We start from the raw sequence: 13,627 nt of genomic DNA, 5'->3' as shown, positions 1-13,627 counted from the left end.
GTGTATTTATCATACCAGACAAGAAAACCAGACTCTATTATTCAGTTCTTGCAGGGAACTACAATCACCATTCTGCTTTCCCCCCCATTCCATCATAACAAATGTTCGTAAATAATCAGTTTTTTTATTTAAAAAAACACTACTTATCACAAACTTGTAGCTAAAATATTTCTGAGTAAGATTCACCGGTGAAATGAAAAAAAAGAGACAATACTAGGAATCATTTATAACCCATTTAACTGGCTAGCATATTTGATTCCCACTTTACAATTCATTAGCTTAGTTACACAGGACAATTACAATTAAGTAACTTTCCTTTCTTCATCATGGGATTGGCTCTGACATTTCTAAAAAGTAGAATGGATTTGTAAAGTAACCAACCCAGAGTGATCAGTGTCAAAGAGTGAACACCTGAAGCAAATAAGTTACGAAAAGACGCCTGACTCACTAAGATGACGATCTTCGAGACTGAGTCCTATCAATAATACTTGATAAAGGAATAGACCAACCTCCACTTGACCCTCTGTAGAACCGGACTTATAAAATCTTAGGATAGAGGCCTATAAATTTGTTATAAAACTAAAGTTGTGCAAAAAACTTTGCTGTAGGATACCAGAATTACAACTAACACGAGCAACTCCGGACCATGACACTGCCCATTTCTTCATTGGTGACATTCTGGAGATAGTAGAAATCAGTCATTTGGATACGGAAGGAAGCACTTGTGGTCTCAAATTGGCGTCTAATGAAACGAGTATTGCACTACTTGAGCAAAGGGAGTTCTTGACATGTCACACCATCGAAAGTGGGTTGAAACCGGCAAGTAGAGTCACGCAGCAATTGGCAACTGGTAATTTGGTGGATGTATTTCACAAATTAATAACTGATGAGATCACAAGCTGAGGGTAGCAGCGCGCCGCAGGAGGAATAACAATTTTACAGCACAGGTGTAAATGCCCAGTTTACGTTGTTCTAGTCTACTGACATTGCTTAGAAAGTTTCAGATTTAGGGGGTCATTAGGATAGTGGACAGACTTTTGTCCGTCCGCCATCTAATCGTATTTGGGACCGCCCGCCTACCATGCGGCGGTCTTACAGGGCAAATTAGGATGTGGGTTATACATTAATGTTTACATTGGCAGTGGAACCTCTGGCGGTGTGATGAGAATAGACGCCCAAATTTGGGGATGGACTGGCAACTCAGGTTGGGAGGAAAGAATATAGTTGTATGCGGACGACATACTATTATGACGGATCAAACACTCATCCGCAATATATTTCAGGTGTTCGGTGAGTTCTCTGGTTTTGCAATCAACTGGGAGAAATCTTACCGCTGCCCATATGAGTGATATTTCATAAGTTTAAATATTTGGGCATTTGGGACACTAGAGATGCCGCATCATAGTATGAGGAAAATCTCATACCAATGCTTCAGCGACTGGAGCGGGATGTAAAACATTGTTGCACGCTGCCGCTGTCATATTGGGCAAAGTGGCCATGTTTAAAATGAACCCACTCCCTCGCCTGCTGTACAGCCTACAAAATAACCCATATAGAATCCCGAAGACATTTTTTGCCTGAGTGGATGTCTTGGTGAGGACGCTCATCTGGACCGTAAGTCAACCTCAAATAGCGATGCAGATCTTGCAACACTTCAAATGTGACGGAGGTATAGTGCTCCCAAATGTCAAAAGATAAAATGAGGTGATGCAGGTAAGTGTAGTGAATGATTGGGCATATGCACACTGGGATGACCCGTCATTTCAGACAGACAGGTGGGGCATGGGCTACCAGAGCTATATACATGCCTTATATGGAGGCATGTTGAACCACCGGGTGAGCCAGACAACCACCAATGTCCTGGCATTGTGGAGACATCTACTAACAGAGATGCAGTGGGACAAGAGGCTCACGCCTTGCCCGTGACTATGTGAAGCGACCAGAATGCGACAAGGGACTACACTGAGAGACTTACAGGGCTAGGATAATATAGGCATCTTCACACTTGCCGAAGTATTGGCTGTCAACAGAGAAATCCTCTTTGATTGCCTACAAAAGGAAAAGCAAATGCCGACCACCCAATGGTTGAAATTTAGACAGCTAAGCCATACACTCTAAAGGAGCATAGACAAGAAGAGGAGACCCAGGAGGACTCCCTGTTTGAAGGGAGACAGTTGGATGGGCGAGTCCATACAAAATGGGCCTCCCTGTCTTATGGCACAATAATGCAGAATACACAAGGGATACTGATGCGCCTTCAGGTCCAATGGGAATAGGATATAGGGGATAGTGATGATGAGGACTGGCAGGAGGCACTAAGCTTTCCAACAGAAATGGCCAGCTACCGGCTGATCCAATGAAAACTCCTTCATCAGACATACTACACCAGAACATTGCTACTGAATATTGGGAGGACAGAGAACGCTCTGTGCTTGTGCAAGTGCGGTATGGAGGGTACATTCTTCAATACATGGTGTCTCTGTCCGAGGATACACCGCTTCTGGGAACAGGTTGTAGAATCCCTTGAGGAAGCAGTAAGGGCTAGCATTGGTCTGCTGCCCCAGGTGGCCTTATTTGGGATATGGAGACTCTCGGACATCACAAGATACTAGAAACTCCTAGTAAACATTGGGTGTAAGGTGGCGAAGTGAAAGATAGCCCAGAGATGAGGTTGTGAGGCACCTCTGCTATTCCGAGACAGGGAAATTGAGATGCAGCACTGTAGACTTGTAGAAAGAGAGATATGGGACACCTCGTACTCGGGAGGTATACACAGGAAGTGTGCAGACTGGAGGGAGCTGCACCTGATTGGGTGATGCATGGGACACATGAAGCAGATGGTGGGTTTGTGGGGTCGAGAATGTGCCTTTCCACGATATTCGGGGTAAGGGATTATTGACACTGCCATACGTGATTTACATACATTGGAAGAACCATGATTATGTTGTCAAGTGAGAGGAGGAGGGAGAGAGATCTGTAATGCTCAGAAACGGGCTGTGTCATTGCACTAGTGTATTCACCTTTGTTTTCATAATAAAATGTAATTTAAAAAAAAGAATGTTAGGACTACGTTCAAGTCCCATTGGGGCATGATGAAGAGTATTGGAGGGACGTTTTAGGAACTGAGTGACAACAGAGGACTTAAACAGGATGGCGGATCCAGCAACCGCAGGAATGCTGAGATGGCCAAAAGTTTCCCCTTAATGTGTTCAAAGCAAAGCTTTGCTAGGCTAACAAAGAAACACATATCAAGACCTGACAGAAGTGCAGAAAGGAGATTAACATTTTTGAAAGAGCACCAAGCTACAAATGTGTTTCAATGGCATGGCATATACTGTAGAGAGATTCCTGGCTGCCAAGATGACCTTGCAAACTTCTGGAGGAAGACCAAAGACTCCTAACTGGCACCACTCAAACTCCATGTAAGAAGGCAGAGCAAGCACAGAAACTGAGAACCCTGACTGTTGCAGTGACAAAGATCCTCCCAGAGGGGCAGCCTGATCAGAGGACCGAAACTCACGCTCAGGAGTTTGGGATACCATACTCTCCATGCCCGATCTCGAGCTACAACGATGCCTTGGCTCTTGTCCGTTCTGATCTTCTTCAGAACTTGGGAAGAGTAGAATTGGCAGGAAAGCGTACAGGAGTCCTGAGCCCCACTCAAGACAAAACGTGTCTCCAAGCAAGAGCCACTTTGGAAACTCAAATGCGCAAAAGTGTACTCAGTGGTGGAAAATAGATCTAACTAATGTTTCCCCCCTCGCAGAAGAGACCTTACACCACCACCAGATTCAGATGCCTTTTATGATCCATGAGACATCAACGACTGAGTTCATCCGCCCCTGACTTTCAGAGATTCCATCAGATGTTGTACGACCAGGAAATTGTCCTGATATTCCATTCATGACCCCAACCTCTTTGACGCAATACCACATGGTGGTGGTGTTGTCTGTGAATACCTGAATTAGATTTACTTTAATGAAAGGAAGGAAGGCCTTCAAAGCCAAGTGAAATGCTCTCAACTCCAACAAGTTGATGTGGAAAGGAGACTTTGCTGGAGACCAGATTCCTCTGATCTCCACCTCACCCAGATGGCCTCCCCAACCCAGAAGTGATGCATCTGTCACCACTTTGAGCTCTGGATGGGGAAGGGAGACGTATCTGCCATCAACCCAATCCTGGTTCGTTAGCAACCACTTAAGGTCTATTGCAGTATCTGGGCCTCATCAGCGAAGTTACAGTGATGCTGTGCCCACTGGTACTCCAGGCCCCATGTAGAGCCCACATATGCCAGCAGACATGTTGTACCAGCAAGAAGCTACAAAAACCCAAAAACCTCAGAGTCAGTGTTACCCAATTCCAGGATAGAGGCTAAAGCATCGGACTCACAGCCTGAATATCCAGGCCACGTGTCTAGGGAGGGTAGGAATAGAAGTGCACTGTGTTCAGGATAGCTCTGATTAAAGGAAGCATCTGAGAGGGAGTCGGATGTGACTTTGGCACGTTGACAGTGAATTCCAGCGAATGCAGATGGACTTTTGTAGTATGGAGGTGGGTAACAACTGTCCGTGAAGAACCCACTTCCAACGGCCAGTCGCTAGGGTAGGAGAAGACTGGAACCCCTGACCTCCGCAGATGGGCTTCAACCTCCGCCATCACTTTCATGAACACCCAAGGGATGCTTGTAGAATCACAGGGGAGCACAGCAAACTGAAAGTGTTTGTGGCCCATCGTGAACAGTGCGCTGGCAGGATGGGTATACAGAAATATGAGTTCTGCAAGTACAATGCTACCATTCAGTCTCCAGAGTCCAGGGTAGGAGAAGACTGGAACCCCTGATCTCCGCAGATGGGCTTCAACCTCCGCCATCACTTTCATGAACACCCGAGGGATGCTGGTAAAGTCACAGGGGAGCACAGCAAACTGAAAGTGTTTGTGGCCCATTGTGAACAGTGCGCTGGCAGGATGGGTATACAGAAATATGAGTTCTGCAAGTACAATGCTACCATTCAGTTCCCAGAGTCCAGGGCAGACAGAACCTGAGCCAACATGAGCATTTTGAAGTTTTTTTATCAGGAAGAGAGGTCAAAGGTTTAGTATAGGGCGGAGGTCTCCGTCCTTCTTTGGCACCAGCAGGTGGCAGGAATAGCTATGACCTACTTGACCTACCATGTCCCACTTCTGTTGTCGGTAACCTCTTGATGGTTCCTTTGACTAAATGAGCCTGATTTTCTTGATGCAGCAGGGAGAAGTGGTCATCTGTCAGTCGGTCTGGGGATAGTGGCATGGGCAGCAGGGTTTTGGTGAATGTAAAGGCACAACGCCACTGAAGAATTTGATGCACTCATTGGTATGAAGTTATGGACAGCCAGTGGGGCAGGTGGTGCTTGATCCTGCTGTCAATTGGTTGCCCATTATGTTGCAAGGGCATATTAAGGGAATTTGGAGGCTGCCAAGTTGTGGAAGTCAGTGGGGTTAGGGGGCTTGCGAGCTGTGCAGATCTCTGGCCTTAGGTTCGACGAGATTTGTAGGAGCTTTATTCGTGACCATGAAGGAACTGGGGAGTCTGCTGGCCACAGGAGAAGTGGAAGGCAGAATGGGGCTGGCATGGAGCCATGGAGAGTCCTAATGACCAGACGGTAGCCCTACTGTTCCTGAAGCACTCAAAAGCTCAGTCTGCCTTTTCACGAAGGAGGCAAGTGCCATCAACAAGATTGTCCATACGGGAAGCCTGGACATCCCTCAACGAGCCAGTTGACCTCACCCAGGTAGGGTGGCGAAGTGCTACTGGCAAAGCAATCGCTCTACCTAGTGAGTCTGTTAAGTCCAGCCTGCAGCGTATCATGAACTTTGAGCCTTCCCTGCCATCGGCAATAACTTGGGGCAGGGTGGCTTATGCTTCCACAAATAAACAAAGAGAGAGTAAGGGTATGACAGTTCACTCTCTTACCCCTAATGAATGTTTGATAAACAACAAAAGAGTGAAGATAACAGAATACCACTTTCAAAAGAATAATTACTTTTGATGTGGTTAAGAACAAATGGAGAAGGAAAACAAAAAACTGATCAAATAAGAACCCTCACTCACCAACCTAGTGGTGACATGCTTCATCACTGGGTTCCCACTGGAAAGACCTAGCGTCTTTCCAGTGTGCTGCAACGCCTGTAGACAGCGGAGCTGGTTCTTGTGAGTGTTTCGGGTGCAAACAGAAAAGCCAAATTGTGCTAAGTGAGTGCAAAAAAAAGAAATTAAAAAGTGCGTAGTTGTGACGGTAAACTATTTTATTCAGAGTCCAACCCGCACTGGTTAAAAGCAATTTAGAGTGGAAACATAGGGAGGGTCTCAATGATTAAAGACACCTAGTCCACAATGTGAAAAGATTAGGTCGACATGTTTCTGCTATGTGTGAGCGCGAGTCCCTCAGCTTTCGTCAGGACCAAATATGTGTGATCCTCCGGTGGTGTGCAAACCCTAAGGTGCACCCTGCCGTGAGGAATTATATGTGAAAAAGTTAAAAGGATAAATTGATCCAAAATACTTACGGCTTAGAGCCGATTCGGACCCTTGCAGCAGAATGCTGGGGTCTTATACCTGTAAGGAATAAAATGTTTTAAGTTATCAACAAAATATTATTACAGTGTCTTATCAGTAATATGCAGTCAAAAATCCTTCACCACAAATTACCACCCGGACAGTGGAAAGAAAACAGCGGGCGGTGTTTTAGTTTGTAAGCAGCAAGACAACCTTGCAGCTTATATTGGGTTAGCAAGATCAAGTTAGGTGATTACTTTTACTGCTATCCTTCAAATACCATCCTCGTGCTTTTATATACTGATTAATAAAACGCTGAGGGTATTTTGTAATAGTGGCGTGCACACCACCGGAGGATCACACATATTTGGTCCTGACGAAAGCTGAGCGACTCGGGCTCACACATATCAGAAACATGTCGACCTAATCTTTTCACATTGTGGACTAGGTATCTTTAATCATTGAGACTCTCCCTATGTTTCCACATGTAGGTCACAGGCAGCCACCTGGGGTGGGCTACTAAGCCCCACACACCAAGAGAGGGGTCCCGACATCTTAGGAGTGGGCAGAGTAGAGCATTCTGGGATAGCCAGATGCCACACTTTACAGGAAGTTGTCATCAGGTGGAAAGGATCCAGGTAGCCCATTTACTAGTGATGTCGACCACCTCTAAGGGCACTTTCTGGGCATAAAAGAGCCACCTATGGCCCCAGAACTCAAATCTCGCATGGACTAGAGAAGAAGACCAAAGATAGACTGCCGTGCTGTCCCTAGATCCGGCAAAGAGAGAACGCACCAAAGTTGGCCTGCACGGCTGCTTCTTGGGCTAGTAAATGCAAAGACTGTGTCCTGATAGAGGAGAATACATCTCTGGGTCCCAGCTAGAAGGAGAGACCAAATGAATCTGTTGACTGGCTTCCTGTTCACAGCATAGGGCCACAAAAGTAGAAGAAGCCTGCCTGGCGAGTTGGTAGCTGAGATCGCCGGATAATCACTACTAGCCCCTATGCACCTTGGAAGACCGAGACCTGATGCTGCCAAGTTACACCCAAATACACTGGACCCGGGAGAGTTGTCGGAGTGCAACTTGGTCCCCCAGGAAGAGAGTTATCGCCAAAAGAAGGAAACTGCTGACTTTACTGTTCCCAGCAACCAGTAGCCCAGTGGCAATTGGACTTTTGCCGACCAGAGAAGACTTTAAGGAACGTCGACCCCTGTGGCCAATGTCGCACCACCAGGACCATGGACTGAGGAGTAAGCCCCAGGATGACTACCATCGACCACACCGCATCTTCAGCCTCTTTGAAGCATTTTCAGCATCCTGTATCCCTTGCATCAGGACCACTCCATAGACGTTAATGGCAAATGGCCACTAACCCTGGCACTGGAGATTGCTTTTCTTCCGAAGGCAATAGTTCCATTGGGCCTTGTTGGTCCCCTTGCCTAGCTCCCTGATGAAGGTGGGCGCCTACAGTACTTCTAAGTAAACACATTCATCCTTGATGTAACTTTTTGCTGACTTTTTTTGTGTCAAAGTCACTAAATTTGCCAATGCTTGTTTGTAGTTGAGCGAAAAGTCTTGATTTATTGTTTCTTTAAAAATGTATATATGAGTGGAAAGAGGGTCTGAGGAAGAGTCTGAGGGCACAGATAGGTAGCAACTGTGCAGAATATATGTGTCATGAGGGCTCATGTTGAAAAACGTCATGATGCATGTCTCAAAATGTTTTCGCTTTTGTCAAAAGCATTAATGAAATGTATTAAAAAAAAAATCTAAATCTGTGAACACTCAGGTGGATCTTTTTCGTTTTTGTGCCCGTAAATTCATTAAAAAATCTATTTTTATAAATAGGTCGGATTTGTTTAGAGTTGTATTTTCTGCTTCCTTTATTGTTTTAGTGCTGTTTAAATGCTTCAAATCTATGCTAAAGCCTGACTGTTCAAAGCTAAAGCTACCCAGGTTTGAGTTAAGGTGCGACACGCTAAATGTAACTCGTCCCGAGAAGTTTTGGTAGTGTACTACACAGTGAAGTAACACAATCACACCATATAATATACCCCATTTCTTCACACTCTGCCATGGGCTCCTTAAGGGGGTCAGGGTAGATGTGCGCAGAGATACTTCTCTAGATTTTAAAGATCCAGTCTGACATCTGGGGAATATTCTAAGGAAAGGAACCTGCGACTAGAAGTCTCTATCAGATAGAAATATTTGTATTGCGTAAGCAAGGACCCAACTATGTTAAAGGCATATATTAAATAAGCAGACTGGATAAGGTCTGGAGCTACTTACCTACTGTCAACTTCCTTCCATATTTTTATACCCTGGTGCTAAAAATGTCACATGAACTAACCTGCAAATACTGAGTCTTCAGAGATCTGTAATCTTTGGGTATCAATCCTGCAATTTAAAATGAAAATATGATTATTTATTCGTACAAGAAGCTTAAATCTTAATTTATAATACGGAATGCTTTTGTAAAGCTTGATAAGCTAATTGAATGAGCTGTTTCTGTACAATATGAGCAACCAATAACATCTTGACTTACTAGACAGTTCCCACCCTCTTCAGTAATCCCCATTTCTCCCTTTTCTGCCAATCAGCATTCTCCTCCCTCCCCATTTCTCCCTTTTCTGACAATGTCGTTCCCCTCTCGACAAGAAACAGAACCACTACACTGCTCTCTCGGCTACCCAAGTTGATTTTTTCTTCATTGTTACTATTTATAATCTAATGCCATCTAAGGTTTATCTTTTGCATTGAAAAGTACTCACCCTCTAGTCATCCACATTTCACTCTCTAACTTCCCCTCTTATCCTGCATTCAAAAACCTTCCCTCCCCTTTCTTTCAATTCATGCCCTCTTATTTGATTACTGCTACACGCAGGGCCCCACTGGCAACTTTAGATGTTGACCGCAGCAGCCAGAATAAGGAAGTCTTCTTTTCTAAGCCTTCAGTCAATTGTGATGTAAGTTACACACTTGGGGATTCCTAGAAACCTTAGAAACTAAAGACTTCAGGTCTTTTAAGGCACCTGATTATACCTCTACACATCTATGCCACCTCCAACAAATTAAGCTTGTCCCCTTCAGTACCTCATCATATCTAACCCACATATGCTGGATCTCCTTTCATAAAATTGAAAACATAAACAACATGATGACTCAATTGTACTTTTCAATGCCACACCCCAAGTCCTCTCTACATTCAGAAGGCCACTTTTCCCTGTCATTCTCCACCAGAACATTGATATTGTACAGAGGAACTCTGTTCCCATAAACCAAGAACCCAATGAGGACATTTGTGTTTCCCTTGATGATGAATGACAGCAAAATATTTTATCCCTTGAACCCAACCAGAGCAGCCCTTTATTTTTAACTATGAATTTAGCTCATTCTTGAAAAAAAAAGCCTGGACACAATAGCTGAGTTTTGAGAACTGCAAGCCACAACAACTTCATTCAGATTCAGCTACAACCAATCAATCACCACAGCCTAAACCTAAATGGCAAATTGCTCTTTGCGATGTCTCCTAGAAAGTAGTAGATCAGCGATTTGCAATTATTGACACTGTAATGCACCAAAAACTTGACCTTCTTGTTCTTACTGAAAATTGTCTCAATGACGAGCCAGAGAGTGTAGTGGATCACCTTCTTCCTCCTGACTAATTCATTTCATGCTGTGCTCAGCGATGAAAGATGAGGTGGACAACTCAGTTCACAGCAGGCAATTAACTTTTTCCTCTTTCTCATCATTCCAGAGTCTGCTTTTCGGATATATAATTTTCAAACACACCCCTGAGACTAAATGTACTTTATCATCCACCAAGAGACAATGCAAAAAACTTAACAAACATAAAAAAGTATGGAGCACATTACTAACAAACATGTTATCTCAGAATCCACTATTTTCTTATGATATTTTAACCTTCACTCTGGTAACTCTGAAACACTGCGGCTAATAAACTCACCTCATTAATTTCCTGCAATGATCTATTTGAACACTGCCACAACCCTACTTATCATAAATGTGTTATCTTGGATGTAATCAATGTAAGAATTAACTGCTGAATATTAAGAATCCAATTCCCACAGATTTTTCAGAGTATTTCCACGTTCCTTTTTCTCTGTTTTTTACGCACGGTTGAACATTTCTCATCAAAACAACAGAAGTTAACCTTGTTTTGTGACAGCAAAAAAATTAATATCAATTCCCTGACATTAGTAGTTTCTACTCTGTTCTCTCTCCTCATCCCAACCAAAATGGCAGTGTCAACCCTACAAACTACAATAAATGACTGATGTCCTCGAAGTGGGAGCTCCTCTCAAAACTGAAAGAAAAAGATTGAATTCTTCTTCCCCATCGTTTCCCACAGAACTCTACAATTGAGGAACATTTTCCTTGGTCTTAACACTTTTAGAAACCTTGCTCGCAGAGTGCATGGGCACAGATTATCCAGTCCTTAACTGGTTTGTTTCTTAATCAGCAGATCAAAAATAGTAACAGCTTCTCAAGTTCTGTCCCTTTAACCCAGGGTCTTCTTCAAGGTTCTATTCTTGTTCGCTCTCTAGCTCTCTTTCAACTCTCTATAGAATCACTCAAAGCCTAATAGGAGAACTCAGTAACCTTTTGTCATTATTATGCGGACAATAAACATTTCTACCTTAAGATCTTCTCTACCAACGATTGCTTCTTGACAAAAAAAAATTGCAAGGCTGGATGATGGCAAACCACTTGAAATTGATCTCATCAAAATTTCTCCGCATTTTGCGGACTTATTCTAGTATACTGGCTCAATGATGGGCTTGTTACTGTAACATTAGTGACTGAAAACCCACTATCATAGAAAGTAGAAAGTGTCTGGGTGTCAGTCTGAATGAAAGACTAACAGCCTTATTTAAAAATGGAGGGATGGGATAGTACAACAGAAATGTGCCTGATGTCTCTTCCGCAAAATTACGAGTGCATTATAGCCTGTAACAATTGTAATTTGACAGACAGAATATCCATCACATTTTGCTTTTTTCCCATTTTATGTCGGTTCCTGAACAACATTATAGCACAACGTTGGCATTGCACAATCACCTTCAGCATCTCTTATTCCCTGCCTTACCTGCCATAATACATCAAACCTTGTTGTATCTTGAACATTTTTAACATTAATCATGATGACTCTTCATAACAAGGACTGGTGCCTTCAGTTTATTAAACTACTCTCACTGTATCTAGACCCTGTGAACATGCATTCCTGTGGATCTAATGCGTATTTACTTCACATCATATCATTATTATTATTAGGGGCATTTGTAAAGCGCCTGGTTTACGCCTGCAGGCGTGTCCCCGCGCTATAAAAGTGGGGTAAGCAGTAAGACAGCTAGCGCAGCCGACTACCGTCTGAAAAGGTAGGTCTCAAGTTTAGAGTGTAGTGAATAAGAATCATATAGATTCTTATTCAACTACTTCTTCCTCTCATCCTCCCCATATTTTCTCACATTTTCTCGTGTTGCTGGTCCATTATATATTTTCTTCTCCATCATTATACAGGCACGTATCCCAGCATTCCTGCCTTTAACTCTCAGTACATCAGCACATCCTCATTACTACACAAGATCTCTTTTTGCTACCATTAATCCAATATTAACAAGGTTTCGTTTGTATTGTGTCAAGTCTGAGTTATTCCATATACCCAACCCGATCACCTTGAAGTCTGCCTCAATACGTCCGTTTGTTGGTCCCTCTAATTTTTTGAGAACAGCGTCCCAGAACATTTGCACGTTTGCATATTCCCATAAAGTGGGCATAACCATCCCTGGCGCTCCACAGTTTGAGACATTGGTCATGACCTGCCTTTCCAATTTTCTACAGTAAGCTTCTACTATAATAGATTTGATGCAATATTTTTAAGTGAATCAACCTAAAGCTGGGTTTAATTGCAACATTGCCGAACATCCTCAACTATATTCCCAATGTCAGTGACCAAATGTTCCTGTAATTTCCCCAGTCCAGTCTGTATGTTCCTCATCAATGTTCTATATGTTTGTAATATAAGTTTTTTTTCCTAAGTACCCATCAAGTAATCAAAACATTTTTGTCATTGCCATATCCTATTTGCTCTGCGGGGGCTAAAACGGTACCATTCCATTGGCACCCCAAACAACTTTGAGTTGAGACAGTCCAATATCACCCGATTTACGGAACCTCAAGTGTCATCACCTGTGGCATTCTAAATCCCACTCATAGGTGTGTTTTGGAGTGAATTGTTTATCGCATTTCATTTCCTTGTTAAGTCTATGCTAAGAGTGGACCACTATCGTCGCAGCCGGAATTGATGTCCTTTCCCAACTTCCCTCCATATAACGCGTGTAGGTAGCTTTTGTAGCCCAATTCCTGTTGAACTGTATGAAAAACAGGTCACCCAGAACTGTGAATGCCCATTCAGTAATTGTGACTACTTGGCCCCCCTTGCAATATCTTAATATTTGGTAGTGCAATACCTCCTCCGTATTTGGACCTCTGCAGTGTCCTAATTGCAATTCTTGGCTGACCCCCTGCCCACAACAGTGTCATCAGCAATGTATTGATTTTCACAAACAGTGCGTCGGACAGTTTTACAATATATGGCAATTTTGGGAAAGCTATCATTTTGAACATAGCTGCTCTGCTGAGAATGGACAGCGGCAATGCACTCCGGTGCTTAATATCCCCTTCCAACCCATGCATCATCGGAACCAGGTTGTGATCGTAATGTGCCTTTGCGTCCTTAGTTATCAATATGCTCAAGTGCTTAAAGTTTCTCGTCTCAATTCTCAACAGCAATGGCAGGTCCGCTGGTGTCTGCCAGTTTCTCAGCAGGAAAATCAGGGCCTTCTCCTAGTTAATGGGTAGCCCTGAGAATTCACCATAGCAATGGAAGATTTCACTAAGTCTCGATAGGATGGCATCTGACTTGGCCAAATACAGCAAGATATCATCCGCATGCAATCATATCCTCTCCTCCCAGTCATCATTCCATTTCAAGCCTCGTACCTGGGCGTTCACTCGAATCAACTCCGCCAGTGCCTATATCGCCAGTGCAAACAGCATTGGCGACAAAG

General features: G+C 43.5%; 1 protein-coding gene across 2 annotated transcripts in view; it reads right to left on the bottom strand.

Moving 5' to 3' along the window:
• VPS33B (VPS33B late endosome and lysosome associated) overlaps positions 1-13,627 on the bottom strand; it is a 792,141-nt gene that overhangs the window by 224,110 nt on the left and 554,404 nt on the right. For both annotated transcript variants that reach the window (XM_086958170.1, XM_086958171.1), the window contains exon 18: positions 8,887-8,933. In XM_086958170.1, the coding sequence (XP_086814296.1) occupies positions 8,887-8,933 (47 nt within the window). The remainder of the gene's footprint in view (positions 1-8,886; positions 8,934-13,627) is intronic.

Source organism: Lissotriton vulgaris, chromosome 2_1 (assembly GCF_964263255.1).
Source record: "Lissotriton vulgaris chromosome 2_1, aLisVul1.2, whole genome shotgun sequence".
Taxonomy (NCBI): domain Eukaryota; kingdom Metazoa; phylum Chordata; class Amphibia; order Caudata; family Salamandridae; genus Lissotriton; species Lissotriton vulgaris.
Note: the sequence above shows the minus strand (reverse complement) of the source record. Positions and strands in the feature narration are given on the sequence as shown.